The following is a 27,385-nucleotide window of genomic DNA, read 5'->3' as shown; positions in this document are numbered from 1 at the left end:
TTATAATATTATTATAAGTACTTACGAGTGAATGCAGACTTTTTTCTTGTATGATGGTGGTTTTTTCCCTTCTTTTGTACATCCTGGAGATCGCTTTGTAGACTGGTAGTGGATGACTCGCTATCTGTTGCGTCATAAACACCTTCAATAAGAGATTTCTTAATACCAAAATTAAACAAAGGCCTTGTCTCTTATTCATATTAAAATTTAAATCTGCTGGCTTATTACTTTTAAAAAATCACGGCACTATGGTTTCGAAACTTTCACCCTACAATATGAACTTGCGAAGAAAGTATTCAGTATTATTAGATTTGAGAACTGGATACAGACTACCTTGATCTTCAATTTTAGTGGAAAATTTTTCTTTATCTTTTCCTACGGCAGAACACTTTGCAAATCCTGAAATTTTAACAGAACATCTTGGTTATTTTGTAGGATAGGTAAATATAAATAATAAATAAAATAAATGAGTAAATCTATGCGTTATGAAAATACAAACATTTATTGTCAAATGTTAATTATTAAAACAAAACACATAAAAATAATAAAATAAAGTAGGGTATATACACGTGTATTGCAAATTAAGTTCTTAATGACTCCAATGTTTTTGGGTCTTTGAATTACAAATTCTTTTGATATCAGGCACAGTATTAGAAAGTTGAAATCTCATATTTGGTGTAGCATCGAGTCTGTTCCTGGACTTTGATTTGGTTGCAGCATAATATGAAAATCCTGCCTCGCATAGATATGTCGTTGTAAAAAAGGAAGTAAAATAAGAATAGCTAGTTTTGACACGCTGGGGTATTCTTCTGTTAAATTTGTCCAGAAATCATTTATTGGCAGTTCCTTGTATTTTTGTTTTAAATCACAGTCAATAATTAAGTCAATTAGATTTTCATAATCACTTACGCTGAAGCCTGCTAGCTTAGCTGTCACTGTAAATGGATTCAGAACCCAGGAATTGTCCTCACCGGATTTTGGAAAATATTGCAAAAGGGTTGATTCTAAGTCATGCAGGTGTTCTAAAATTACGTTAGAAATTTCTTCATTTACTTTAGAATTTATTTCAGTCAAAAATTCATGCAATGTGGTAAAACAATCAAAATTATTCTGTTCAACTGTAGAAATCCAGAATTGCAACTTCCTATCAAAAGATGCAATTTTATCTCTTGTATTAAAAATTGTAATATTCTTTCCTTGTAATGATAAGTTAATTTCATTGCACTTTGTAAAAATATCTGCCAGATATGCAAGACTCATCAACCATAAAGAATTTCTTAATAATTCAATAAAATTTTGTCCTAAATTATGTGACATCAAGAAGACCATTAACTCACTACAAAGTTTAAAAAGCCTCAATAATGTTTTTCCTCTGGATAGCCATCTCACTTCAGTATGTAATAAAGTTGTGTTATATACACTACCCATTTCATCGTACAAAAGTTTAAATAATCTGGATTGAAGTGGTCGAGATTTTACATAGTTGATCATTTTTACGGCTTCATCCAAAATAGTTTTTAAATATGTAGGAATTCTTTTTGTTACTAGTGCTTGTTTTACTATGCAAAACACAATCACTTTTGGTGGCTCTTGTAGCTACTTGCAGGATAACATGTTACAACTCCCTTCATCTTTCCTACCATTGCTTGAGCACCATTTATACAAATATCAATACACTTCTCCCAACCGATTTCCTGTTTTGTAATATAATTATTAATACAGTTGAATATATCTTCTCCGGTAGTTTTTTCTTGGAGATATTCGCATGAGTAAATCTTCTTCAATACTTTTATGAAATATGTAATGAACAAACACTAGTAATACAGCGAGTCCTGCAACATCTGTAGATTCATCCATTTGCAATGAATATTCACTGCAAAGTCAATGAATTATTTCTTTCTATATGTCAGCAGAAAGAACTTTGATGCAGCGTGAAACAGTATCATTTGATAATTGTACTGCATCTATTTTTTTAGCAACCTGCTCGTTTAATAGGCATGATACAATGTCTTTCACACAAGGCTTAATGAGCATCTCACCAATTGTATGAGCTTCACCATGAAGTGCAATGCGGTAACTCACACGAAAAGATGCCTCTGTTGCATTTTCAGTTGTAGAAATTGTAGCCATTTGAAGTTTAGATTTTTCTAGCGAGTCGCGTCATCTCTTAAAAAATGTATATCTTTTCCTTTGTAATCAGTGCGTTTCGTTTCAAAGTGCCTACGAAGTTTAGCTGGAGCCAAAGAACTGTTTACTAGCATTTTATTACATAAAACGCACATTGCATCAGGAGCATGTGTATTGCCAATACACGTAAATCCATAATTTAAATAACTTTCATGGTACTTCCATTTTGGTCTATTTTTAGATGACTCTTGTTCTTTAATATTAGCTTTTGAAGAAACCACAGTTTGTAATTCCATATCTTCTCTAATCATACGAGTAGATGTGTCAACAGAAGCACTTGCTCCTCCTTGTGTTAAAGTTCTTGTCTTTAAACAAGAATCCATGGGTAATTTTTGAATAATATTCAAATTCCAATATTTGTCAGAGCTATAATAAAAACAAATATAATTGTGTTATAAAGGTAACTTTAGTATGAAAAACAATAAGATTATAAATAAGAAATGTTGAATAATATAAAAGTAAATGAATAATGCAAAATAGTAAAAAAAAAGACTGCAAGACACAAAAGTAAATGTGAATTGTAGCAATACTTGTAAGAAAAGTACTACTGTGTAAAATAATGCAAATGCAATTGTAATAAGAATGATTTGATAAAATGTTCAGCAACAAAAATTAAACAGTTTGAAATAAATCAGATATATTAATTATAAAATTAGTTAAAAGAGTAAGAAGAATTCTATTTTTAAAAGATGAGGACCCAGTCCCAACAAATTTACTCGTAAATACCTTTCCAAAATTTTTTAAAGTTCATACATTAACATAAGTATTAATAATTAATTTATTGCATAATCATAAAGAGTATTAGTACACTTATGTATACGGTGTGGCATGTTGACAAATATAAAATTCTATTTAAATTAGTTATCAATCACTGGACTAATGAAATTTTGTAGCATGTTGTAGTTTCCTCAGGCAAACATCATTAAATTAATTTGTGCTGATTTTCATTGACATATCCCGTTCAGATCACCAAATATAATTTATAATATTATTATAAGTATTTACGAGTGAATGCAGACTTTTTCTTCTGTGCGCCGGTAGTTTTCCCCTCCTTTTGTACATCCTTGAGATCTTTGTAGCTTGAAGTGGATGACTCACTATCTGTTGCACATCACGAACACCTTCAATAAGAGATTTCTTAATACCAAAATTAAACAAAGTGCCTTGTCTCTTATTCGTATTAGAATTTAAATCTGTATTCCTATTACTTTTAAAAAAATCACGACACTCCGGTTTCAGAACAAGCACTTGCACACTGCCATACGAACTTGCGAAGAAAGTATTCAGTATTACTAGATTTGAGAACCGGATACAAACTACCTTGGTCTTCCATTTCAGTGGAAAAATTTTCTGTATACTTCTTTGCTGATTGGTCACTTGCAACACAGATGTTATTTCGTTCAGTTTTGAGAACCCCCCCCCCCCCCATTGTTGTAATCAGCTTGCAGACAATTTTTATGATCGGTCATAAACGGGGGTATTCTCTTTCCCGATTGTTGAAAGATTTCGATGTGTGAAAATTAACGATAATTCATGAATATTTCCATGTTTAAAAATATGCCATTTGGTCACTGACATTTGCTACACAGATGTCATTTCCTTCAGTTTTGAGAACAGCCACCATTGTTATAATCTGCTAGCAGGCAATTTTTATGACGCGTCATAAACAGCGGTATTCCCTTTTCCAAATGTTGAAAGGTTTCGATGTGTGAAAATTGACGATACACAGATGTTATTAGGCGTTCTGGGTCTGAGCTTTTCGACATATTCACGAATATTATTCTCCTCAGAATATTTCTACTATAAAATATTTATTCATGAAAAATGCTTAGAAAACTAAAACGACAAATTCCAGTACTTCTCGCAGAACACCTATTCACCTTCCGCGGAACACAGTTTGAGAAACCCTGTTGTAGACCATGGGAAGAAGAAGAAGAAACAGCAGTAATAACTTATATCACCAACAGACTCATAAGGGCCAAATGCCTCTTGCTTAAATGGCAGTATAGCCTTCTAGTTTTTTTCAAGGCTGTTAGATACAACTTTTGCCCTTCCTTGTTTTCACCCTCTTTCTCACATCCAGTTCATACTACCATCACCTAAAGGCAGGTAGGTCTCTTGGTATCAATTTTTTACTCCAAGTATTGTGTAGACAACTAAGACAAATCTCCTCCCATCATTGTATTCACTCGAATATAACCCACCCTCACATATATCTTGCATCTCTGATTTTACTTTACGAAAAAAGAAATTAAAAAGTTTTCATAGCTGCGCTATTTCTACTGGCCTACCACTGCTGTCTGCTTCATGCTTAGCTTTCACTTCTCAGTAGTCATTTGTTAATTTGAATCTTTGGGGACAGTGATAATTGTCGCGAAAGATTTGCATATATTGCATGATGAAGGTGAGCGGTTGATCACGTAAATAACGTTGATAATTAAAATTTAAATGTATCTAATTTATAATTTATAATTAGCACATTATTTTATAAATAATGTGCTAATTATGATAAATTCTGTTCAATTTATTTTTACCTAAAAAGCTTTAGTTTCTGAAAATCCCTGCATATATCTCACCATGATTTTTTAACTTTACTTTTTTTTTGGTGGGGAGGGAAGCACGAGTTATATTTGAGTAAATATGGTATACCACAAACAGCTCACAGCATGCCCTCTCTTAGGTTATGTCAGAATATCAGAAAAATCCTTAGTACTCTTGATACAAATGAGCCCTTGGTCCTGGTTGTATGCCTCCAGTTGTGCTAGAAATGAGTGAGCTAGCATTACCATCCATCCTGTATTCCCTATACCAGCTATCACATTTATCTAACATTTATTCAATAGCATTCAAGCAAGCATTTATCAATCCTATGCTTAAAAATGAAATAATAATAATAATTAATTAATAAAGAGGAGTTGTCTCAGTAAAACGCATGTAGTGCTCAAATGATGATTCAAGTTTTAAGACCTTCTATAACCAGTGCCTTAACACTGATCTCCTCACCATACTCAAGTCTAGTGAATTTCAATGCTACCAAACACAGGTCTGTCCTTTTCAGAAAAAAAAAAGATTTTATTCACACCCCTCTTATCCTTGATTATGTTTTGATCTCCAGCCAAAGTTAATTTTCTCTTCTCAAACTGATTTTTATATTTAGCCTATCCTGCAGAGCTTTTAAGGTTGTTGTGGTTCGTAAGCTGTAGATTTTAAGAGGCCCCTCTACTGGGTAAAAGGTCCAAGGTCCTAGGTTGAAGGACCTTGAAATGTAAGGCCCTAAGCTGGTCTGGTTGATGCATAAATCAGGTCCTGGTATCTATCCTTTTCTCATTCAGAATGATACTTCACAACTTCCAGCACTTTATAAATTCAAAATCTGCCCAACCTTAAAATGTGGTTTTTACATAATGCTGGATTATATTCAGAAGACAGTCTGCTTAACAATGTTTCTCCTATTTCTGTATTATGTCTTCTTTTATATAGTTATTTTCATGAACATTGCTCCACATAAATTATCATAACATTCATCTGCTTTCCTCAAATCATGTGAAAACAAATGCTTCTGGTCATTATCTATACATAGCTCATTTTTGAACTTCTCACTCTCTTTTTTCAATCTATTTGTCTTATTTCTTCCTCATACCACTTTTCCCAATGAATATACAACCTCCAACTCTTCAAGAAATAGATTGAGATTCTTCTTTTCTTCCTAAACATTGCCCACACAAGGCACTGTTGTTTTAGATTTCGTCACTGCTTGTTTATGGATTGATTTAAAATAAATAAATAAAATGCATCTTGGAGTAAATTTTAATTACTGCTGTATTATTTTAGATTTGATTACTCAGTGGGAGTCTCTACATTCTGATGTCATCAGTTTGAAACAGAGAGAAGCTTGTCCTTCAGATAAAGATCATAGTGAGCTGGAAAATGTTGTTGCTTCACTAAAAGATAAACTTGGCAGCTTAGCAGCATTAGCCACTAAACCATTGGAATCTTTTGTGAGTCATGAAGAAGTTTCTAAAAACATCAAAGATATTGAGGTATGTTTTATTTGTCACGTGAATATTTTATAGTGCCATACAGTGATCTCTCATTTTACTAATCTTCAAATAATGAAACTTTCAATTAACCATACTTTCAGTTAACTAACCAGAAAATAGATCAGAAATTCAACATTACTGGATAATTAAGCGATATTACTGTGTGTGTGTGTGCGCGTGCATTATTCTTTTACTTCTGTCTATATCGGTGAATTTAAAGTAAAATGGTTTAAATTTTAAAGTTTCATTTAAAATTTCTGAAATAGACTTCAAAAAGAGAAGAGTAGCTGTAGTATTCAGCATTGAACGTGAAGATAAACTTCTTGAATGGTAGCCTGTTTAAGTAGGTTGATGTGGACAAATTTCAAAATGGAGAATTAGACAGTAAGACTTGTCTTTGCACCCACAGAGGATGCTACTAAGAACCCTCATGGTCTCAAAAAAAAAAAAAAAAAAAGTGGAGACGTGTGTCGTTGCACCCACAGAGGATGCTACTAAAAACCCTCTGTGGTCTCAAAAAAAAAAAAAGGAGCCATTTTTTGTGTCATTAGAGAATGCAACTGACATAAAAAATGAAAAGCTGGTCCTTTTTTAAGATGTCATTAAACCTGCCATTCAATTCACTCTTTTCTTCTTACATATGATATCATACATATAAATAATCTAGTACAAGTCTTATGGACTTCTTAATTAAATTGCATAACAGCTGTAACAAATTTGTTATGAAAATCAGCAATAAAAAGGCAAAAACTTTGAAAATAGGCAGAAGTAGAAAACCATGGCATCCTCACTGGAAAAATATAGAACAAATAAAATACTTAAACAATTTAAGCACAATTTTTGGTTAAGATGGAAAGTTAAATTTGGATATAGATAATAGAATAAGCAATGTTAGTATGGTGGGGAGCCAATTCATCGGCATCGTTGAATCTCTTAAGAGGGCGTCCTGGTTTTCTTTTTCCTAATGGTTTGTAATTTCAGGCTTGTTTTGGTAATCTTCCTGTTTTCATTCATTCAACATGTTCCATCCATTTGTGTTATATATATTTTAATTTTTTCTATTACTAATTCCTGGTTTAATTCTTTCATAATTTCGTTTCTTTTGTGATTAAATAGAGTATACTTTGCAGTTTTACTCATAAACTTCATTTTAGCTGTTATTAATCTTTATTTGTCTTTTTGTTTTATTGTCCAGATTTCACTTCCATTCAATAGGATTGGTAGGGCTAATGTATTGTATACTTTTAGTTTGGTTTGTTTTTGTACTAGGTTTGGTTTAAATATAGAGTTAATTAAACCTGTTATTTTTAAATATTTTGCAAGTTTTAGGTTTATATCTTTTTCTAAGTGATTTTCTCTTATGTAATCATACATCCTAGGTAGTTAAATGAATTCACCTGTTCTAAAATTTTGTTATCTATTAGTTCTTACTGGATCTTTTCCTTTAAAGGCCATTGTTTTTGATTTTTCTGTTGATATTCCATAATCTTTGGCTATCTCATTGAAATTTAAAATACCTTTCTCTAAGTTATCTTCAGAATTTATAATTATTATTTGGTCATTGGCAAAATGGAGAGTGTTTAAGTTCACAGTAGGAGAAAGTTTAATACCTTGATGTAAATTTTTATTCCATTTTATTATTATTTCATTTAGATAAATATTAAAAAGAGTTGCTGAAAGGGGACATCCCTGTCGGACTCCTTGGTTTATCTCTCTCGTATATGATAGCACACGATTTAATCTTATTTGTATTTGATTATTTTCATATATACTTATGATAGCTTTTAGAATATTGTTTGGTACTTCTCTTTCTTTTAATATATTAAATAAAATGGAGAACATTATTCTACTTTTAAGCCAACAGAGAAAAGTAATTAGAATGAATCTATGGAAAACCACCCTGGAATGGGGAGCCAATTGAATCAGTTTATATGGAATCGGAGATAAATTAGCCAGAACACTAAATCAGCAACAGTCAAGTGTCAAGCTATTTGCAATCAAGATTAATTTGCTAACAGATCTGCAGTTCTCCAAAAAAAAAAAAAGTAATATAATGGTCATAGAAAGACAGCTGCAGCAAGCCATTGACCAACTTTCAAAACAGATTTGCTAATCTGTTTTGAAAGTTGGTCAATGGCTATCACCTCCTTATCCATACATATCTATGTTCTTCACATTATAGCAGCAATTTTCTGGGTAACTCCAGGATTTTCTGATATTGCTTTTTCTAATTTAGCATCATTAACAAACAACTGAATATTTCTCACATCCTGAACTATATCATTGATATATAAATTAAGCAGCAGTGGTGAAAGAACAGAACCCTCTGGTAACACCACTCATCTTTTTTTAAGGGACACAATACACAACTTGCTGGCTCCTGTTATTCAACTGTGAATTCCTGTAATCAAGCTACCAAATGGCTATCCATCACCATCTTACTGAGTTTTAACAGTAACTTATCATGTGATACACCATGAAATCATTTAGCCAAATCCAGATAAATCACTATATAAGCTTCTCTGACAAATACACAGTCATTCTATTATAAAGTGTAACTAGATGACTAAAGCATGACCTCCCCTTAACAGGTCTGTACTATTCCCTCAAAAGATTTCCATTCTCATCAGTCCAGGATTGTGTTTTGTCTCTGATGCAATTGCCTCTTAATTGCATCAGAGACAAAATTTATGACTACACCTGATATATACACTGGCTTATAGTTTGATACTACTGACTTGGATTCTCCCTTATGCAGTGGCATTATTTTTTCTTTTTTCACCCTTCTGGAATCTTCTGCTAAACAACCAAATTAAGGACACTGCCATCTCATTTGCATATTCCCATAATATACATGCTGTTATCCATCCAGTCCAACAGCCTTATTAAAATCAAGGTTACTTAATATTCTGAACACTTCCCATTCTTGAAATGTCAGACTTCTGTCCTCTTTCCTATTGTTACAGAACATTACTCCTTACCCCCCCCCCCACATGAAATACTCATTGAACGTTTCCACGATATTTTCAGCAGATCTAGTGTTCTATCTCCAGCAACTAAATATATGAATCATTTACATGAAAACGCAAGACAAAGGTAATATTTATTTGATTTTAACGGCATGCATTTCAGTCTGAAACTTATAGACCGAATTCGGTGGCAAAAGCAGTTGATCCAATGCTACCTTGTATGAGGGCTACCTTGCAGCCCCCCCCCCAAAAAAAAAGAAAGAAAAAGGAAAAAGACCAGAAAATTCTCCAAAAATCTTTTCCTAATTTTAAAATTCTTTTATTTTTTTTTTAAATTTATGTTGTGTCTTGTCTTCTATTTCTATACTACTTATGAATTAGCAGTCACATAAGGTGGGAATATCCTCTGGCTCTCGGGGATCATGGCTGTTGTGAATGCAAGGCGAACGAAGTAGTGCTCGGGTGATACTTTGTTTGCCCGAGCCAGGCCAGAGATCGTGGGTATCATGTATTGGCGATCACTGCAGATGCTCAGTCATAGGTCATATGCATTGTGTAGTGTGTATTCTCAAATCGTATACCCAATTCGCCCCCCCCCCCCCAAATAAAAAAAATTTAAATCTTGAGTACTCAGCCCCCTCCAAGATTAAATCCTGAGTGCTTCACTGCAAGGTAGAATGCAAATAATGGGTTTATTCGAAATAGAATGAGCCGAAAGATGTCATATTTCCATTAACTTTACATTATAACTGAGGAAAAGGTTAATCATTACTGGAAATATAACATCATGTGGCTCATTCTATTTCAAATAAATCCATTGTTCATTCTACCTTGTATCAACTGGTTTTTTCCCACCAAAGATGGTCTGTAAGTTTCAGACTGAAATACATGGCCTTGTGATCAAATACATATTACTTTGCCTTGTGTTTTCGTGTAAATAATTCATATATTTAGTTGCTGGAGATAGAACACTAGATCTGCTGAAGATGTGGAAACATTCAATGAGTATTTCAGTGGTGGGGGGTAAGGAGTAATGTTAAATAACAAGAAATTGGACAGAAGTCTGAATTTCAAGAATGGGAAGTGTTCAGAATATTAACCTTGATTTTAATAAGGCTGTTGGACTGGATAGATAACAGCATGTATATTACAGGAATATGTGAAAGAGCTGGCAGTCCTTAATTTGGTTGTTTAACAGAAGATTCCAGAAGAGTGAAAAGAAAAAAAAATAGTGGCACCAACTAAACAGAACTGCTACCATCATCATCACACAATACTATCTATTGTCCATCACCACCATTTATTACTAAAAATAAAGAGCCAAAAGGCTTCATTTCAGCGATGCAAAATTATATAAATTAAGTGGATATTAAATCCGACATTTCAAGGCTGAATACAGAAACTATAAAAGTTTCGTGTGAAAATTGACCAGAGAGCTTGCGGGAATACACTGCCGCACTACGAGTTGCCCTAGCTGAACTTAATAGGAAAGCACAAATGCTAAAAGTGCCTGTATATTGCCTTCTATTGGTCCATTTATATACGATTTCACTAGTCTGACTCATTGTTTTCGTCAGAGACTAGAAAGAAACCTAAGAGAGCAAAATCTCTCAGCAGTAAGGAACTTGAAATGTCAGAGATGTGTATTTTCCATAAATGAATTCTCGGTCAGTGCGTAAAGTATTAATATTTATACCACCACCACCACCATTAATATTTTTTTGTCTGTAAATTTCATTTGTTCTCAAGGCCAGTTCTCCATGCAAGGGAAAACAACCTGCTACCACTGTATAAGATCAGCTAATTTATCTGCAATTAAAAATACCCATATAGAGATTCCTCTCATCAAGAAGAGAATTGAACTTAGGCCTTTTGCAACATAAGGGCGCAATGTACTGCTATTCTTCTTATTATTAATCTCCTTACTCACACATTATTTCTTGTTTCTAATTAATTCTTTCATGGTTAAATCAGCCTAGGCTACTTATCTAAAATATCTAGTTATCTCACTAAATATCTAAAATTTGTGGTTATGATTATGAAATTATGTTGTTCGTTGTTCATAGGACTTAAAGCATGCACAAAATACCAATGAACAAATAATATCTAGAAAGCCGAAAAATTTTCATCCAAAGCCAAATAATGCTCATCATTATCAAATTCCTGACATGTACCCTCAAGGGGTGTACAGGATATGATAGTACTACATAAAAAATTTACATCATTACTAACTTCCTATCTACAATTTTCCTCCAAATCAGTCTGTTGCTTGTCAAGACTCCAACATTATCAGATCTTATATTTCTATCATCTAAGGCACTTTGTACCATATCAATCCACCTATATCTTGGTCTTCCTCTGGGTTATTTTCTTGCTAACCTGTCAGAGAACACTTGTTTTGCTAATCTTTCCTCACCCATTTTGTTTAAGTGACTATGCCACCTGAGATTAGCTCTGCTAACGCATTCCTGGATGCTGACAATGTCTAGTTCTTTCCTAATATCCTCATTTTTAATATGATATTGCCATTGATGCCATCTGTTCACGCTTATAATCTTTCTCAGGACTCTTATATCTGCACTCTCTAGTCTTTGGTCAAGTGTTTTATTTCTGATCCAGCTCTCAGATCCATAAGTTAAAACTGGTTTGTATAGTGTTCTGACTAATTTCTCTCTTATTCCATGTGAATTTATTCAATTGACTTCCTACCATACCAGCTTTGTTGATTCTGTTGTCTACTTCCATATTTAATTTACTATCTTCACGAAATATCGTGCCCAAGTAGCTGAAATGTTTTACTTGTTCCACAGGTTCTCCATTCACAGTTGATATTTTCAACGATCTACCTATTTTCATCATCTTTGTCTTTTTATTGCTGACCTTCATACCATATCTATTACAACAATTATTCAATTTAGTCAGGGAATCTTGCAGCAGATTTATTTAGAAGTATAACATTTATTTATTTAGAAGTATAACATTGTCAGCATAAAGCAAAGACCATATATTAACATCTCCAATTCTGATATCATGTTTAATACCGTTTTTCTTCATAATGTGATCCATATAGATAATGAATAATAGAGGGGATAATGTACTTCCTTGTCTCACACCAGATTTAACATTAAACCATCTTCCTGTACTTCCTTCAATTCTAACTGCTGACTCACAACTCAAATAAAGACTACGCATTGCTTGATATAATGCCCCATTGGCACCATATAACTGTAGCGCATTGAATAGCTTCTCTCTTGGCACCTTGTCATATGCCTTTACCAAATCAACAAAACTTAAATACAGATCTTTATTATATTCCCATGCTTTCTCGACTATTTGTCATAAAGTGAAGATCTGATCCTGACAGCCTCTATTTGGCCTCAATCCAGCTTGTTCTTCACCAAGCTTTTCTTCCACAATTCTTCTCAACTGTTTCTCAAGTATACTTGCATAAATCTTGCCAGAAACACTCAGTAGGAAAATATCTCTGCAATTCTCGCATTCAGTTTTATTTCCCTTTTTATATATGGGTACTATGAGAGCTCTACTCCAATCATCGGGAATTCGTCCCTCTATCCACGCCTTTTGAACTATGCAGTGCAGCCACTGTAGGACTTTTATACCACCATACTTCAGTATTTCTGGTTGAATATCATCTACTTCTGCTACCTTTCCACATTTCAAGCTTTTGATGGCTTTTTCTACTTCAAGTATGGATATGTATTCCTGACTGTATGCCTGTTGAGTGTTTTTTACCACTGTGCTATCACTGCTTGTTTCATTTAGCAATTTTTCGAAGTAATTACTCCATACTTCAAGGATATCTTTTTCTCCTTTTACAGCACTCTTTCCTCCATTTAAGCTTCTTCAACAACCTCCAGAATATCTTACCACCTTCTTGATATTTATTTTCTATGTTCTTGCCAAAGTCCTCCCATGACTTTTTTTTTTTAGCTTTCTTACATTTGTCTCTGTATTCTCTAAGAGCACAAGCTGACTTATTTGCCAGAAACTTTTGATATGCTTTTTTCTTTTCCATCACTGCCTCTTTAACTTCCTGTGTCCACCATGGAGTCCTGAGTTTTCTATCCTTCAGACAACCTCACCACATGCCTCTCTGGCTGAATCAATCAGGGTTTTCTTCAAGGCTTGCCACTGAATCTCCAAGGTATGGTACCTGTTCTCAAACTCTTTCATTTTTTCTTCAATAATCTTTGTGTATTTTAGTCTACAGTTCACATCTGAGAGCTGCTCAACTTTTATTCGCTTTAAAACTTTCTTACATGTTATTCTTTTCAATATGAAATTCAATTTTATCCTGCTCAAGACTAAATAGTGATCACTTCCAATTTTAAATCCTCTGTATACTCTGGTGTCCTGCACCAGGGAGAAAAAATCACTATCAACAATACCATAGTCAATGAGACTTTTCTTATTCCTTGCCACCTCCCTCCATGTGAATTTGTGCACATTTTTATGTTGGAACATGGTGTTAGTAATAATTAGTCAATGTCCTGAGCAGAAATCCAAACAGTTATTTGCCATTATTATTAGTTTTGCTCTTTTCTCCAAATTTTCCCAAAATATTTTTGTGTCTGACAATCATTTCCTACTCTGCTATTTAGATCCCCAACAAGGACCAACTTTTCCTTTTTCATTGTGTCAGTTGCTTTCTCTAAAGCATTAAATGCTTTGTTACATATACATTGAAAAAATAAGGGATAGCATGTTCATAAAATACAATACTCTTGATATTCGAAAGAAAAACAGTACCATAATAAGCATTTAGAGAAACAGTTTTTTTTGTTATAGGAATCATTTCAGAATTAAATTTTTCTCTTTTCCCAAGGCTGCTAAGTGGCAACATCAAAAAAGTTGTTCTTGGGTTAGTATCCAATATTCCCTCTAACCTATGCACACCAATTTTTGCTTTCAAAATTTGTTATTTGCAGTCAGTTTTTTATGAACATACCATGAAACAAATTATATAAATCATACTTGTCACTTACTTTATTTGGTAATTTCTACAATGTCTCCATTCTTAGTTACTTTTAGTTTGTGCCATATATGAGAACTGACAGCAAGTTGCAGAGGCATATTTGTTAAGTCTACTGTCTAGACAGTACTCATGCAAATGGTGATGGATTTTTTGTAGCTACACAGATTTACAGATTGAAATAATTTAGTGCTTGCAATTTACTGGTTACAGCTAGACAAAAATGCAATATGAGAAATATTGCACAACCCTTTTTTAGTGCATTGAACCGTCAAAATGTTAATGTTGAAATTAAAGCAGGAAAAGAACTGGAAATTCCTTTGCATTTAATGTCCATGTTTCACAGCCAATATAGGTAGAATCCATTGGTTAAAAATTCCTTTTCAGGCATAATGATAATTGATTTTTTGAATATTGACAGTAATTTTCCAAATGCTTTCAACCCAAGCATTGTATGTTTTTAAAATATTTATACAAAATTTCAAAGCATCCGTATAGGTAACATTCCTGGTGGTTACATTCCAATAAAATCTGGTGTAGTGCAGAACCACGTTGTATGGGACTAACAACCAAAAAAAAAAACAAGGAAGGGGGTTTCATCAGAAGCCAAGAAAAATATACAATTTTGTTTTTATACTATCAGAAACTTGATTTTTATTAAAAATAGGGAATTTACAACGTACACTAGAATATAAATTTAAATTAAACTTTAATATATATTTCCAATATTTCGGCAACGCCACGTTGCCATCTTCAAAGGAACTTAAAATAAAGACACGTGCACTCAGGCACTACACACAGTAAATGAGAACAAAGCAAGGAAGCTGTTGTTTCTTCTAAAAGTCCTGATGGTGCCCCCTAGAGGGCTATGTAGGTATTCTTGGCCGTTGGGCTGATGTACTTCTCTCAAATTTGGGCAGTCTCATGCAACCAAATTTATTGAGGTTTGGCATGTTTCTTAGGGCTGAGGCTGATTCCATGAAAAGTCTTTCAAATATGAACTTGCTACAGTGTATTATTGTGGCTTTCTTCCACCATATTGTGTGGCGTGTATCCAGAGCATGGTCTTGCAGTGTAGTGCCCGCGTACGGGTGTCTTTATTTTAAGTTCCTTTGAAGATGGGAACATGACGTTGCCGAAATATTGGAAATATATATTAAAGTTTAATTTAATTTATAATCATGTGTAATCAACATATAAGCCTTTCTACGAGAATTTATTAAAAATAGTAATAACTGATAATTAGAAACCATTCTTTAAATAAATCAGCAGTTAGCCTTTTTTTTATAATTTTTTTCTAGTATGTAGTAGGGCGTTTTTATTTATATCTTTCATTGCACAAAGATTAGTGATGCAAAAACTAGCATAAGACAAAATAACATGTAGTTATTTTAAGTTATTAAAGTTTAATAGCCAGACATTTCATCCTGAAAATTGCAGGTCATCGTCAGTGGCATAAAGTTAATGTGGAGTACAAGTTAGAATGCAAATAATGGATTATTAACGATAGTAAGGTTTTGACCCTCCATTGCCAGAATCAGAATGACTGCCTCTCCTAACCAAATATATATATGAAAAAGTCTCATTCTAATCAGAGATCATTAATATATATATATATATATATATATAATGCTCCTTCTGTTAACCATTCGCATTGTTCTATTTGTACAAACATGCTGCTCTTGCAATTTCAGATAATCCATTGTTCAATTTCCATTTTGTGCCAGCCTGGCTGGCCGAGTGGTTAGCATATCCGCTCTCCAGCCAAAAGGCTGCAGTTTCGGATCCTGCCGTGGGCATGGTGGATGTTTGCGAGTGTCTGTGGAAATACTAGTGGTGATGGTCGGCGGTAGATGGCGTTGATGTAGTTGCAGTCAGCTGGTGGATTGAGTAGTGGAGACAGTTGTAGAGCAGGTGCCCTCCCTCGATGAGTCCTTGGACTCCCTGGAGCCGTCAAATAATAATAAATTTTTATGGCATAAGTATCTCAAAAAATTCAAACTAGCATAGGGTTTGTGATGCAATTTCTTAATACATTACTGCACATAAGTAATGTTACATGATCTTTTGATGCATTAAAACCTGGTGCAGTTTTTTTTTTAATAAATATCTGTTGGGAATTTTTCCTCCCACCAAAGTCCTGTCTGATCAGCATTGAAAACTTGATACATGCTGTTCAATTAATTTTTAAAAATGAAGTTGAGTAATACACTCTGGGAAAATTAATAAATAATCAAGTAAAAATCAAAATGACCATGTAAAAACCCTCATGAAGCAAGCTTAGAAATCGCATTTTGTAATGTTCGCAACTTTCCAAGTTCAATAATACCAAACCTAACACAAATCTTCCCTTCTTCAAAAAAAAAAAAAAAAAAGAAATTTCCCAATATTGTAATACTGTCTCTGGCATTGGCAAGCAGGTTTTTTCGCCCCGTAAACTCAAGAAAATCGACCATAGAACCCACATTATTTCAGACATTAAATACGAGTGTTAGGGTTAGGGACCGCGAGATGGTGGCACTTGTTGAGCCATCTCTCTTCGCTGCGTGCTGCTTAATTAGTGATAGCCTTGGGCTAGCTCTCTCTGATTGGGTACCAGTGGAGATTGAACTGCCCACTCAGTCTCCGAAAGTTAGATAGAGGGCTAAACGGCCTTGCCTACTCCCTATATACAGGAATAAAAAGGCGGTAGCTTTTTTCATAACGTTTAGCGACTCAAAACTTGAGGATTCACAAAACAAACAAAAGAAGATTGTGTTGAGAAATTACAACCAACGTCAGAGTTTCCCCTCCCAAAACTCAAAAATGCCGTGTTATGCAAGGTTTGTCACAATTCTCACATCAATAATCATTATGTGAATCCACCAACTAAACCGAGCCGCCACTAATGGCACATCTACAACAGAGTCATCTATTGCCCACCACCACCACAAGTAATAGCGAGTTGTTATTATTATTATTATTACCACCGCCCCAAGACAGCATGGAGTCAAAGACTCATCTGGGAAGGCCTTTTATCACACACACAGATCATCATACCATGTTTTAAACACATTCAAACTCTTTGCAGACACCACATTCTCAGGCAAGGCATTCACAACTCTGCACGAAAAAAACCTGCCTCTCACTTCCCTACTCGCACCCTCTTTATGCAGTTTCCAGGGATGACCTCTGGTTCTCCCCTGATCTCCCACTATTCTCTGTAAAACTTCTACAGCATTGATCCTATAACAACCCCTTACCAACTTGTAGGTCTCTATCATATCTCCCTCTTCCTCCTGTCCACCAGACTCTGCAAATTACATCTTCTCAATCTAATCAAAGCCTTATACAACGGAACAAAAATCTCCCTACTTCTACATGTCAGTGTCCTCCACATCATTCCCAGAAGCCTTTGTGTTGTCTTCACAATTTTGGCGATGTGTCCCCAAAATTTTAGATCCTTATCCACTATCACCCCCAGATCTCTTATTTCCTCTACCTCCAACAATATATTTTCACCAAGCATAAATTCTGCATCCCATCTTTGTTTTCCAAATTTTAAAACCTTACATTTTGCAACATTAAACTCAGATCCCCATTTCCATGCCCAATCACTCAATCTATTCAAGTCTTCCTGTAAGGCCATAACTTCTTCACTACACTTCATGGTTCATCCCAACTTTGCATCATCTGCAAACAACTGAATATCTCCATTCAAATCTTCACCTATATCATTAATATACAATTTAAACAGCAATGGACCTAAAACAGACCCCTGAGGCACTCCACTAGCGACTTTCCTTTTCCTGGATATCGCTCCCCCATACACAACTTGTTGACACCTATCAGATAGCCAGTCTCCAATCCAATGCACCAATCTAATATCTAACCCCATGTGCTTTAGTTTGACCGTCAACTTATCATGAGGTACTTGATCAAAAGCCTTTGTAAAATCCAAGTATATTACTGTGTATCCTTTTCCTCTGTCCAAGGAAGCAGTCACTTTATTGTAATAAGTAAGTAGATTACTAAAACATGACCTCCCTTTAGCAAATCCATGCTTTCCATCAAAAATAATGCCATTGTTATCCACCCAACTCTGGATCCTAGTTCTCACAAGCTTCTCCAACAACTTGACCACAACACCTGCCACAGATAGGCCTATAGTTTGATGCTTGAGTTCGATCACCTCCTTTATGAAGTGGCACAATCTTGCCCTCCTTCCACTCCTTAGGAACTTGACCGAGTGCAAGACTCATATTAAAAAACTATGTCAAGGCAGGTGTCACTCTCTTGCACATTCCTTCAGAATACCCGGTGATATATTATCAAGTCACACAGCCTTATTTACATCTAGTTTACTCAACTCCCCAAACACCTCTTGCTCACTTACAGTCAGTCTCTCCTCCCCATCATCAACTGCTCTTAATCTCTCCATGAAGTCACATTCACAAGATTGAAAGATCTTTATGAACTGCTCATTAAGTATCTCCACCACACATTCTGCAACAGCTGTCTTTATACCATTTCCTCCAATCAATGTCATCCTTCCATAATCATTCTTTCTTTTGCTGGCTACATATCGAAAGAACTCCCTAGGATTCTTTTTAGCTTCATTAGCTAAGTTCATACCTCTCTTTAGCTACTCTCACCAACCAAGTCACTCTCCTTGCCTGGTCTTTGTAGAACTCATGAAATTGGTTACTTCCACTTCTCTTATGCTGCCTCCACAATGCCCTTTTTCTCTGTATTGCATGCTTAATCTCTTTATTCATCCATCTCACACCAAACTTATTTAACCTTCTTACCCTTGGAATACATTTAGACATTGCATCTACTAAACAGTTTTTGAAAATCCCCCAAGCTGCATTGATCTCTTTTCTAGCTAACTCCTCATTTCATGCTACACCCTCAACCTGTTTCCTGAGCTCTTCATAATCACCCCCCCCCCCGTAGTTCCACATATACGCTTTTCTCACAGAGGTCCTCGCACTGCTGGCAACCACCCAGGTAATCACCTCGTGGTCACTCACCAATTGGTGGATGATTTGACACCTCATTTACAATTACATCCTCTGATGAGTTGACCAAATCCAAGACCCTCAATCCTCATGTGCCCTCTGTTATATACTGTCTGAGATAGTTATCCCTCAAAAACTCAAGAAACTGATTTTCTTTACTTGTAGTTGCTATATCATCATTCAAGTCTATATTGCCATCAACCATAATGATCACCCTTTTCTTATTTACCTGGCTAATTTGATTATACATTTCATTATCACCACCATCCACATTACCTGGTCTATAACAACATCCCACCAGGTATTTGATTCCATTCACCTCTATCTCACACCATACTGCCTCAAAACTACTGGCCCTGTTTCCCTATATTCTAGAACTTTTTCGTTCTAGAATATAGTTCTAGAATATAACTCGTTATATTCTAGAACTTTTTTCGTTTTATTGCATTTTAGTTTTTTCACTTTAAGAAGTTTGATCTTCACAACTAATTTGGTACTGAATATACTGGTATCAACAAAACTGGATACCGTGTTGTACGAGGATTGTCGCCATTCTTCAACCGTATTAGAGTGAAATCGTGTTATATAGGAGGTTGCATGTATATCTATCCCCTTCTTCCCCCCCCCCCCCCCGAATCTAGGTTTCAAGGTTGTCCATCTGACAGAACAATGCTATTTGCAAATATAAGACATTCGTATTATCATTAATTGCCACTGTCGAACCTAAACATTTCTTAAAATGTTTTATTACTGACAGAGAGGTTGATAAAATAATTAAAGGCTTTCCATTTCAAAAATTGCACCAGTTGTTAGAAAACGCACAAATTTTTTAAGTACTTTAATAAAAAAAAAATACTGTTTTCCTGCCGAGTAAAAAAAAAAAAACAGCTAGTGCAATACACCGTGAATTTTATAGTTTATTTAAACTTGTTTGATGCAATGAATCAGTTTGTGTGCATTGTTAGAGATATTGGTCATCTATCGCGTTAAATATCGAATCCCCCCCTCACACACACACCACCCTGCTTTTCATCTTCTTAGGTCCAGTGTTGACAGCGGACCCTTGTGGGCTCGCATGGTGTGCTCTGTCACGTGTTAAAATGTAAATTGCCTTTACGAGACATGCAGAAGCCATCGGCAAATATTTGTCCAGGGTTGACAGCCTTTCTCTCGAACGTAACTGCTCCTACTGGCTATTGGTATGCTGCATTGGTGGCCGCGATAATTGGAGCATTGGCCGGGAGCAAGGGCGCCGTCTCTCGGTCTGTCTCTGGAGATGGTAGCGGTAAATTGAGTTAGGGCCAGTCGGCCACTGTTTGATCAGCTCAGACCCCTACTTTTGGTTTCTGGACCATGAATGTTACATAGGCAACCAACACCCCAGGTACTCCGACAAGTGGCCAGGGCCGTAGCGGTCTCCTTTCTTACAGCTGACAGAACTCGTAATCTTGATCGTTACACTAGAAGTATTTCCAACTACTGTAGATAGTGCAGTTCCGAACAGCATTTCTTCTTCACTTGTGAACAAAAATTCTGTTATTGACGGTATCTCTTATATATGTAAAATTGTTTAAAATAGCATAGTTGATAAACTTCCCACGAGCTAGTCTCGATTCGGTCACCTTGGGGCGGGAGGAAAACACTTTTACTCTTAAAAAGGATATGCACTATTCTTTGAAAGCCATAGTTAGATACTAAAATTGGTATTGCATTTAATAATGCTTGCTGTGGAAATGCAGGTATTGTAAACTTTACAATATTCATTAATTTGTATACTGCACGTGAGTAGTAAGACATTTTCGTAATAAAATAGCCACACCTGTCATTAAGTATAGAAGATTGACTGCTGAATATGTACGTTATTGGGATTGGGTCGAAATATGGGAACTTTGAATTGTTTTTCTTTTATTATTAGCCCGAGGAAATATAAATGAATAAATAAAAAGTTGGGGGAACAGTATAAAACAAAGAGCCACATTACTATGAATATCAAAATCTCATATTTGAGGTACTGGTTGTGGAAACGATTTAAACGTTGCAAACACATACTCAGACTGTGGTATGCTGCGGAATGATTAGCTAATCGGCACTTTTTTTGTGTGTCGTAAAACGAAAAAATAATTATGTACTAATAATTTCCATTAAAATTTAATAATATTCATTTCTGCCGTTTAATTTTAAAATGATCGATAATGATAAAAGCACCCATGAAAGAGGGTTCATGGAGTGTTCTCAAGTAATTTCACTGGCGTATTTTGGTAGTATGACACTAACACATAAATTATCATATTATGTGACACCTCCAAGGAGTCCAAAGACTCATCGAGGGAGGGCACCTACTCTACAACTCTCCCTCTCCACCACTCAGTACACCAACTACAACAAATCGCAACTACCATCAACCAATACGGTCCACTAGTCTTTACACACGGCGGGATTCGAACCCGCAACCTGGAGAGCGGATACACTAACCACTTGGTCAACCAAGCCGTAATAAATATGTAATATTTATTGCATTAAGACAATTTCTCACTCTTTTAGAATGTATTAGTTTTGAGACAGACCTCTTGCAGGATACTTGGGTTTGAAGATAAGGTAATGTGTATATTCTTTCTAAGCGCACTAATGCTGTTATGCTCAAATTAAATTTAATTGAAACCTGATAAAAGCATGACATGCAGTTTATAATTTTCAGTAGCCAAGCCAGTTTCACACCAGTCATCATTGACAGTATACACCACCTTGTCTAAATTAATTTTTTTTTCGTAATCTTCATGAAAATTGGGTAGTTTTGGATGAAACTTGAAAGAAATCATTTAGATTATCTTGTTTTGGACATGAGAAGTAATCACTTTGGCATTCACTATCTTTGCGTTCATCTGAGAATGAGGACAATAATGTGACAGAAACAAATAATCTGGATTTACAGATTATTTGTTTCTGAAAAATTCTAAATTTAACAGCGCTTCGAGTTTGAATATCAAAACATTCTGAAGTCGACGGAATGCCCCGACTAACGTCCAAGTATTCCATACTTGGACGTTAGGCGGGGCATTCCTCTTTAGCTTTAATACTGATTATCGTGACACAACTTTGTGGTGCATATTTATAGAATCAGATGATCACGTTTCTATAAAAATTGCGGAGAACCAACGACGTCTGCATCAACAGTGATAATGTAGTGCCGGTGGGTGGCAAGTCTGGTTAATCACATTCGTAATTGAAATATCACGTGATTGTGGTTTGTGAAAATATATCTTTTTTTAGATTCTTGTGATTAGATTTTTAACACATTTGCTTGCTTTAAACAGATTTGGTTTTAACTTCGCCCACTTTCCCTTCACATTTCTGGGTATATTATTAAATAATAACACTATATAATGTACAGGGCACTAACTGGCATACAAAAGTGGTTATTGCTATTATTTAGCAGACACAAATACATCTAGTTACTTTCATAGTAAACAAATTAATACCGTAAAATGGCATTTGCACAGAAGTGTGCCGCAATTCAAGCACGTTCATTACATTGTCGTATGTGTCAGTGGCGCACTCAGGATTTAATCTTGGAGGGGACCGAGCACTCAAGATTTAATCTTGGGGGGGGGGGGGTGCGCGCGAGTTGAGTAGATTATTTGAGAATACACACTACACGTTGAATACGACCTATGACCGATTATCTGCAGTGATCGCCAATACACGATACCCGTCCTCTGGCAAACTAGCGCTCGGTCTGCCAGAGCACTACTTCGTTCGCCTTGCGTTCACAGCGGCCGTGATTCCGAGAGCTATAGGGTATTCTCACCTTATGTGACTGCTAATTCATAAGTAGTATAGAAATAGAAAAACGACACAACGTAAATATAAAAATGAATTTTAATTAGGAAAAAAATTTTGGAAATTTTTCGAGTATATTTTTCTTTTTATTTTAGGGCCCCCTGGGTGCGCCACTGGTATGTGTATTTCCCGCTCGCTTTTGATAAGTATGTTTATTTCCGACTGTATTTGCTGAATAAAAAAGAAGCTTGAATGTGTTTTAAAAACACCACAACATTATTCTGGACAGCCCGCCCCTGATCCCTACTAGAAACCCTCCAGGTGATGCACCTGTTCCTGGTGGAGGGGAGCTCCCACTGGCTGTACTGTCTCTGTCATTCAATTTTTTTTTCTATGCTTTTATTCCCGTATTTTTTTCTTCACTCCACTTCTCCTGAGTCTTTTTGCTACCCTATCTTCATGACCACCACCATCATGGAGATCCAAGCAAACAGCCACTTGTTTGCTATTCAGTTTTGACCCGTAGGCGTCAGGAAAAGGGAATCCTGGTTGGTGTTGCATTGCTTTGGCCTTTGCTTCGATGGTGCGGGCAGTTCTGGATGGCCGCCTGGTCAGGATCAGTTGGCCTTGTGGGCTTGCCTACAAGTGTCAATCAATGGGATTGCAGTGTCTGCTTTACCCATGGTGGCCGGGGTAGCCCCGGCGTACCACTCCCAGACACCACCGTGAGCAAGGTGCATCGTGCTATGTAACGAGTCATGTTTGTAGCCAGTATAAGTTGGAGGAATATGATGCTCCCAAATCAGTGCAACTGTGTCTGGTGGAAATGACTGCAAGAAGGGAACTAACAGAGTTTGAAAGAGGTGTTGTGATAGAATGCCATGTTGCAGGTCTATCTTTTCGGCAAATTGTTGACAAATTGGGCAATCCCAGGTTAACAATCAGTGATATTATACTGATATGGAAGCGCAGGGAGTTAACTGCAAGTGCTGCCCACAGAACAATCCACCACACCCACCGAACTTGATAGGGTGCTACAAAGGATAATATGTAAAATCCGCCATTTGTTGACTAGCCTGTTGAATTCGAAGTGCCGGGCATGGATTTGAACACGAATCTGCACTAAAACATTCAGAACCCAGGCTCACACATGGGCCTGGGTTCTGAATGTTTTAGTGCATTTCTAAGCTTCCATGGTAGCTTAGAAAGCTGTATTATGGAGCGACGAATCACGCTACATTCTCTACAGAACAGATGGATGGGTGTTGCGGATCCCGGTGAACGTCTCTTACCAAAGTACCTAACCTCAACTATGAAATTTGGAGGTGGCAGTGTGATGGCATAGTCCTGTTTTGGACTCACACCTGTTTGTGATGCCACGAACATTGAACTACGAGAAAGATCTGAAAATTCTGGACAATACAATGCTTCCTACTTTGTGTCGTTTCTACGTAACTGACCATTGTCTCTTTCGGCAAGACAATGCACCGTGTCATAAGCCTGTTGCTGTAACTGCGTGGTTTGTGGACATGAACGTCACCACACTTGACTGGCCTCCACAAAGCCTTGATCTCAACCCTATTGAACATTTGTGGGATGGGCTCAAGGGATGTCCGCTCCACAACAGTTCAGGACCTCATTACATGGCTACAGGAAGAATTATCCAGAATGCCTATTAAACGCTATCGCTGTTGTGGAAAGTATTCCCCGTAGGATTGCTGCAGTTATCGCAGCTAAAGGAGGTCCTACACCTTATTAAGATGGGCGTCATGACTATTTGTTCCTCACACTATAGTGTCCGGCGACTTCTTTCCAAGCAGTGTACTTTCATGGTAGCTTAGAAAGCTGTATTATGGAGCGACGAATCACGCTACATTCTCTACAGAACAGATGGATGGGTGTTGCGGATCCCGGTGAACGTCTCTTACCAAAGTACCTAACCTCAACTACCTCGACTTCTTTCCAAGCAGTGTACTTTTATTCCCGTGACAGTCATCATGGAATAGAGACCAATGACAAGCTCCATCAAATCGAGTCTGAAATCAAACTGCGACATTCTAGTCTACGCAAGGACCGGAAAGAGGAAGTTGTTCTTGCTCGGTTCCGCACATGCCAGTCTCTTTACGTCCTCCTTCATATTGAAGGATAATGACATTATGTGTGAGTTCTGAAATACCGGATTAACTATCATTCACATTTTAAGGCACTATCCCCGTTTCGTCAGTGGTCACTATTTCAGTGCTATGCATTCATTTTATCGCGTACATATCCTATATATATTATTTTTATTTATAGAATGTAGCTAATTTATATAAGCTTTTAATACTTTTATATGTTTTTACAAACTTCTTTACACTTGTTTCTATACATGTTTTATGCTGTTCCTTTATTTGTTCATTAATTAATAATTAATGAACAAATACCTCGTGTATTTCCATGATTCGTATTATCGCAGTATGACTTAGCTCTCCTTGCGCCTCTAACCTTTAACCTAGGCATGCCAAACTCATTTTACCTCCAAGGGCCAAATTAAGAATTATACATCAAGCCGCGGGCCGCAACAGAAACATAATCTCAAAATAAAAAAGAAACAGATTTTTTAATATTAACATTAGAGTACATAAATACAAAATACAAACATGTTACAAAAAATACATATAACATATAAAGTTTACATATTTAAATAAAATTATACATATCATTTTTTTAAACAAACTTGACAACGTTTTTCATTAACGAAATCTTCAAATTTTGGTTGAATTTGTTGAGCTGTGGTTATTTTCAATATTGCTTGCACATACTGGTCTGTCAATCTTGATCTTTCCGCAGTTTTATTATTCTATAAAGTCGAAAATAGTTGTTCGCATAAATATGTGCTACCAAACATAGATAAAATACGACTAATTGCACATAACATATTGGGGTATCGATCGGGCGATAAATAATTAAAGAACTTTGGAATTCCAACATCCATATACTTTTGTTTCAATACGGAATCACACTGAATTTCGATTAATTCCAACTGTAAATTGTCATTAACAGTTTCAACATCAATCGATAGAGGAGAAGTAAATATGTGAAACTGATTTTCATATTTCTTAAAATCTAAAAATCTTCTTTCGAATTCATTTTCTAATCACTTAATTTGATTGGCATATTCTGAAAATTTCAGAATATGCTAATCAAATTTTTCAGTGATTTTCGTAATAATGATTGACAACATTCAAAATGGGATAAATTTTCTTTTTGAATTTGTTTTTGCCAAAGTAATAATTTCTGTTTGAAAATGTTAATATCGTCCAATAACATGGTAACTACATGTTTGCCCTGTAGCTTCAGATTAAGTTGACTAAGGTGACTTGTAATATCAACTGAAAAAGCCAGGTCCATTATCCACTGATCATTTTTTAATATTTCACATTCATAATTTGTCGATTCTAAAAAAAATGCTAATTTCGTCCAGCAATTTGAAGAATCCCTTTAAACTTTATGACTGAAAAGCCATCTAATTTCTGTATAATAAGGTAGATCGCTATATTCACTTTCTATATCTTCTAGAAAGTTACTAAATTGGCGATGATTAAGCCCATGTGCACGAATATAATTTACAATTTTACTGACATTTTTAGGACATGTCCAATATTTAAAACTTTGGAGCATAGTTTGCTGATGAATAATGCAATGCAAATGTTGAAAATTATTATTACCTTGTTCTTTACATTTTTCTTTTAAATTTGTAACAACTCCTTTAACAACACCGGTCAAGCAAGAGCTCCACCAGTTGCAAGACAAACTAGCTTTTTTAACGGTAAATGGTATTCATTCAAAACTTCCAGAAAGGCGTCAAAAATATCAACTCCAGTGGTTGTATCGTTCATAGGAATAATTTCTAGAAGTTCTTCACTTACTTTTAAGTTCATATCACATCCACGAATGAAAACAGCCAGCTGAGCGATATCCTGTACTTTCGTCAATTGCTGCAAGGGTTTCATATAGGTCTGAAATGTTGGAATTATTGATTTTAGTTGTTTCCTTAAGTTCCCGGCTATATCATCAATTCTGCTAGCAATGGTATCTCGAAAGCTTATATTTTTAAATTTCTTTAATTGATTAGGACAACACTTCAACTGCTTTAATAATACATTCGCGAATAAATTCCCCTTTAGTGAATGGTTTCGACTTGCTTGCAATTAAATGTGATAACAAATAACTGGTTTTTACTGTAGCTCTATTATCTTCAATAGGTTTGGTAAATACACTTTGTTGATTTTGAAATGTCAACTTTAATTCTGACAATTTATCTTCACGAAGTTTCGCAACATATTTTTCATAGTTTTCTTTATGATTTGTATCGTAATGCCTTTTAATACTATATTCTTTGCAAACTGCAATAGAGTTTCTACATATCAGGTATAA

At 35.5% G+C, this 27,385-nt stretch overlaps 1 protein-coding gene across 3 annotated transcripts in view; it reads left to right on the top strand.

The window, feature by feature from the left end:
• The window catches only part of LOC150102479 (uncharacterized), a 547,971-nt gene that overhangs the window by 450,668 nt on the left and 69,918 nt on the right, over positions 1-27,385 (top strand). For all 3 annotated transcript variants that reach the window (XM_090399126.1, XM_090399124.1, XM_090399125.1), the window contains one exon: positions 6,019-6,227. In XM_090399126.1, the coding sequence (XP_090255252.1) occupies positions 6,019-6,227 (209 nt within the window). The remainder of the gene's footprint in view (positions 1-6,018; positions 6,228-27,385) is intronic.

Source organism: Typopeltis vanoorti, chromosome 10 (genome assembly GCF_054136105.1).
Source record: "Typopeltis vanoorti isolate ZY-2024b chromosome 10, IOZ_Tvanoo_1.0, whole genome shotgun sequence".
NCBI classification, from domain to species: domain Eukaryota; kingdom Metazoa; phylum Arthropoda; class Arachnida; order Uropygi; family Thelyphonidae; genus Typopeltis; species Typopeltis vanoorti.
The sequence above is the reverse complement of the archived record's forward strand: the minus strand, read 5'-3'. Positions and strand labels throughout refer to the sequence as shown.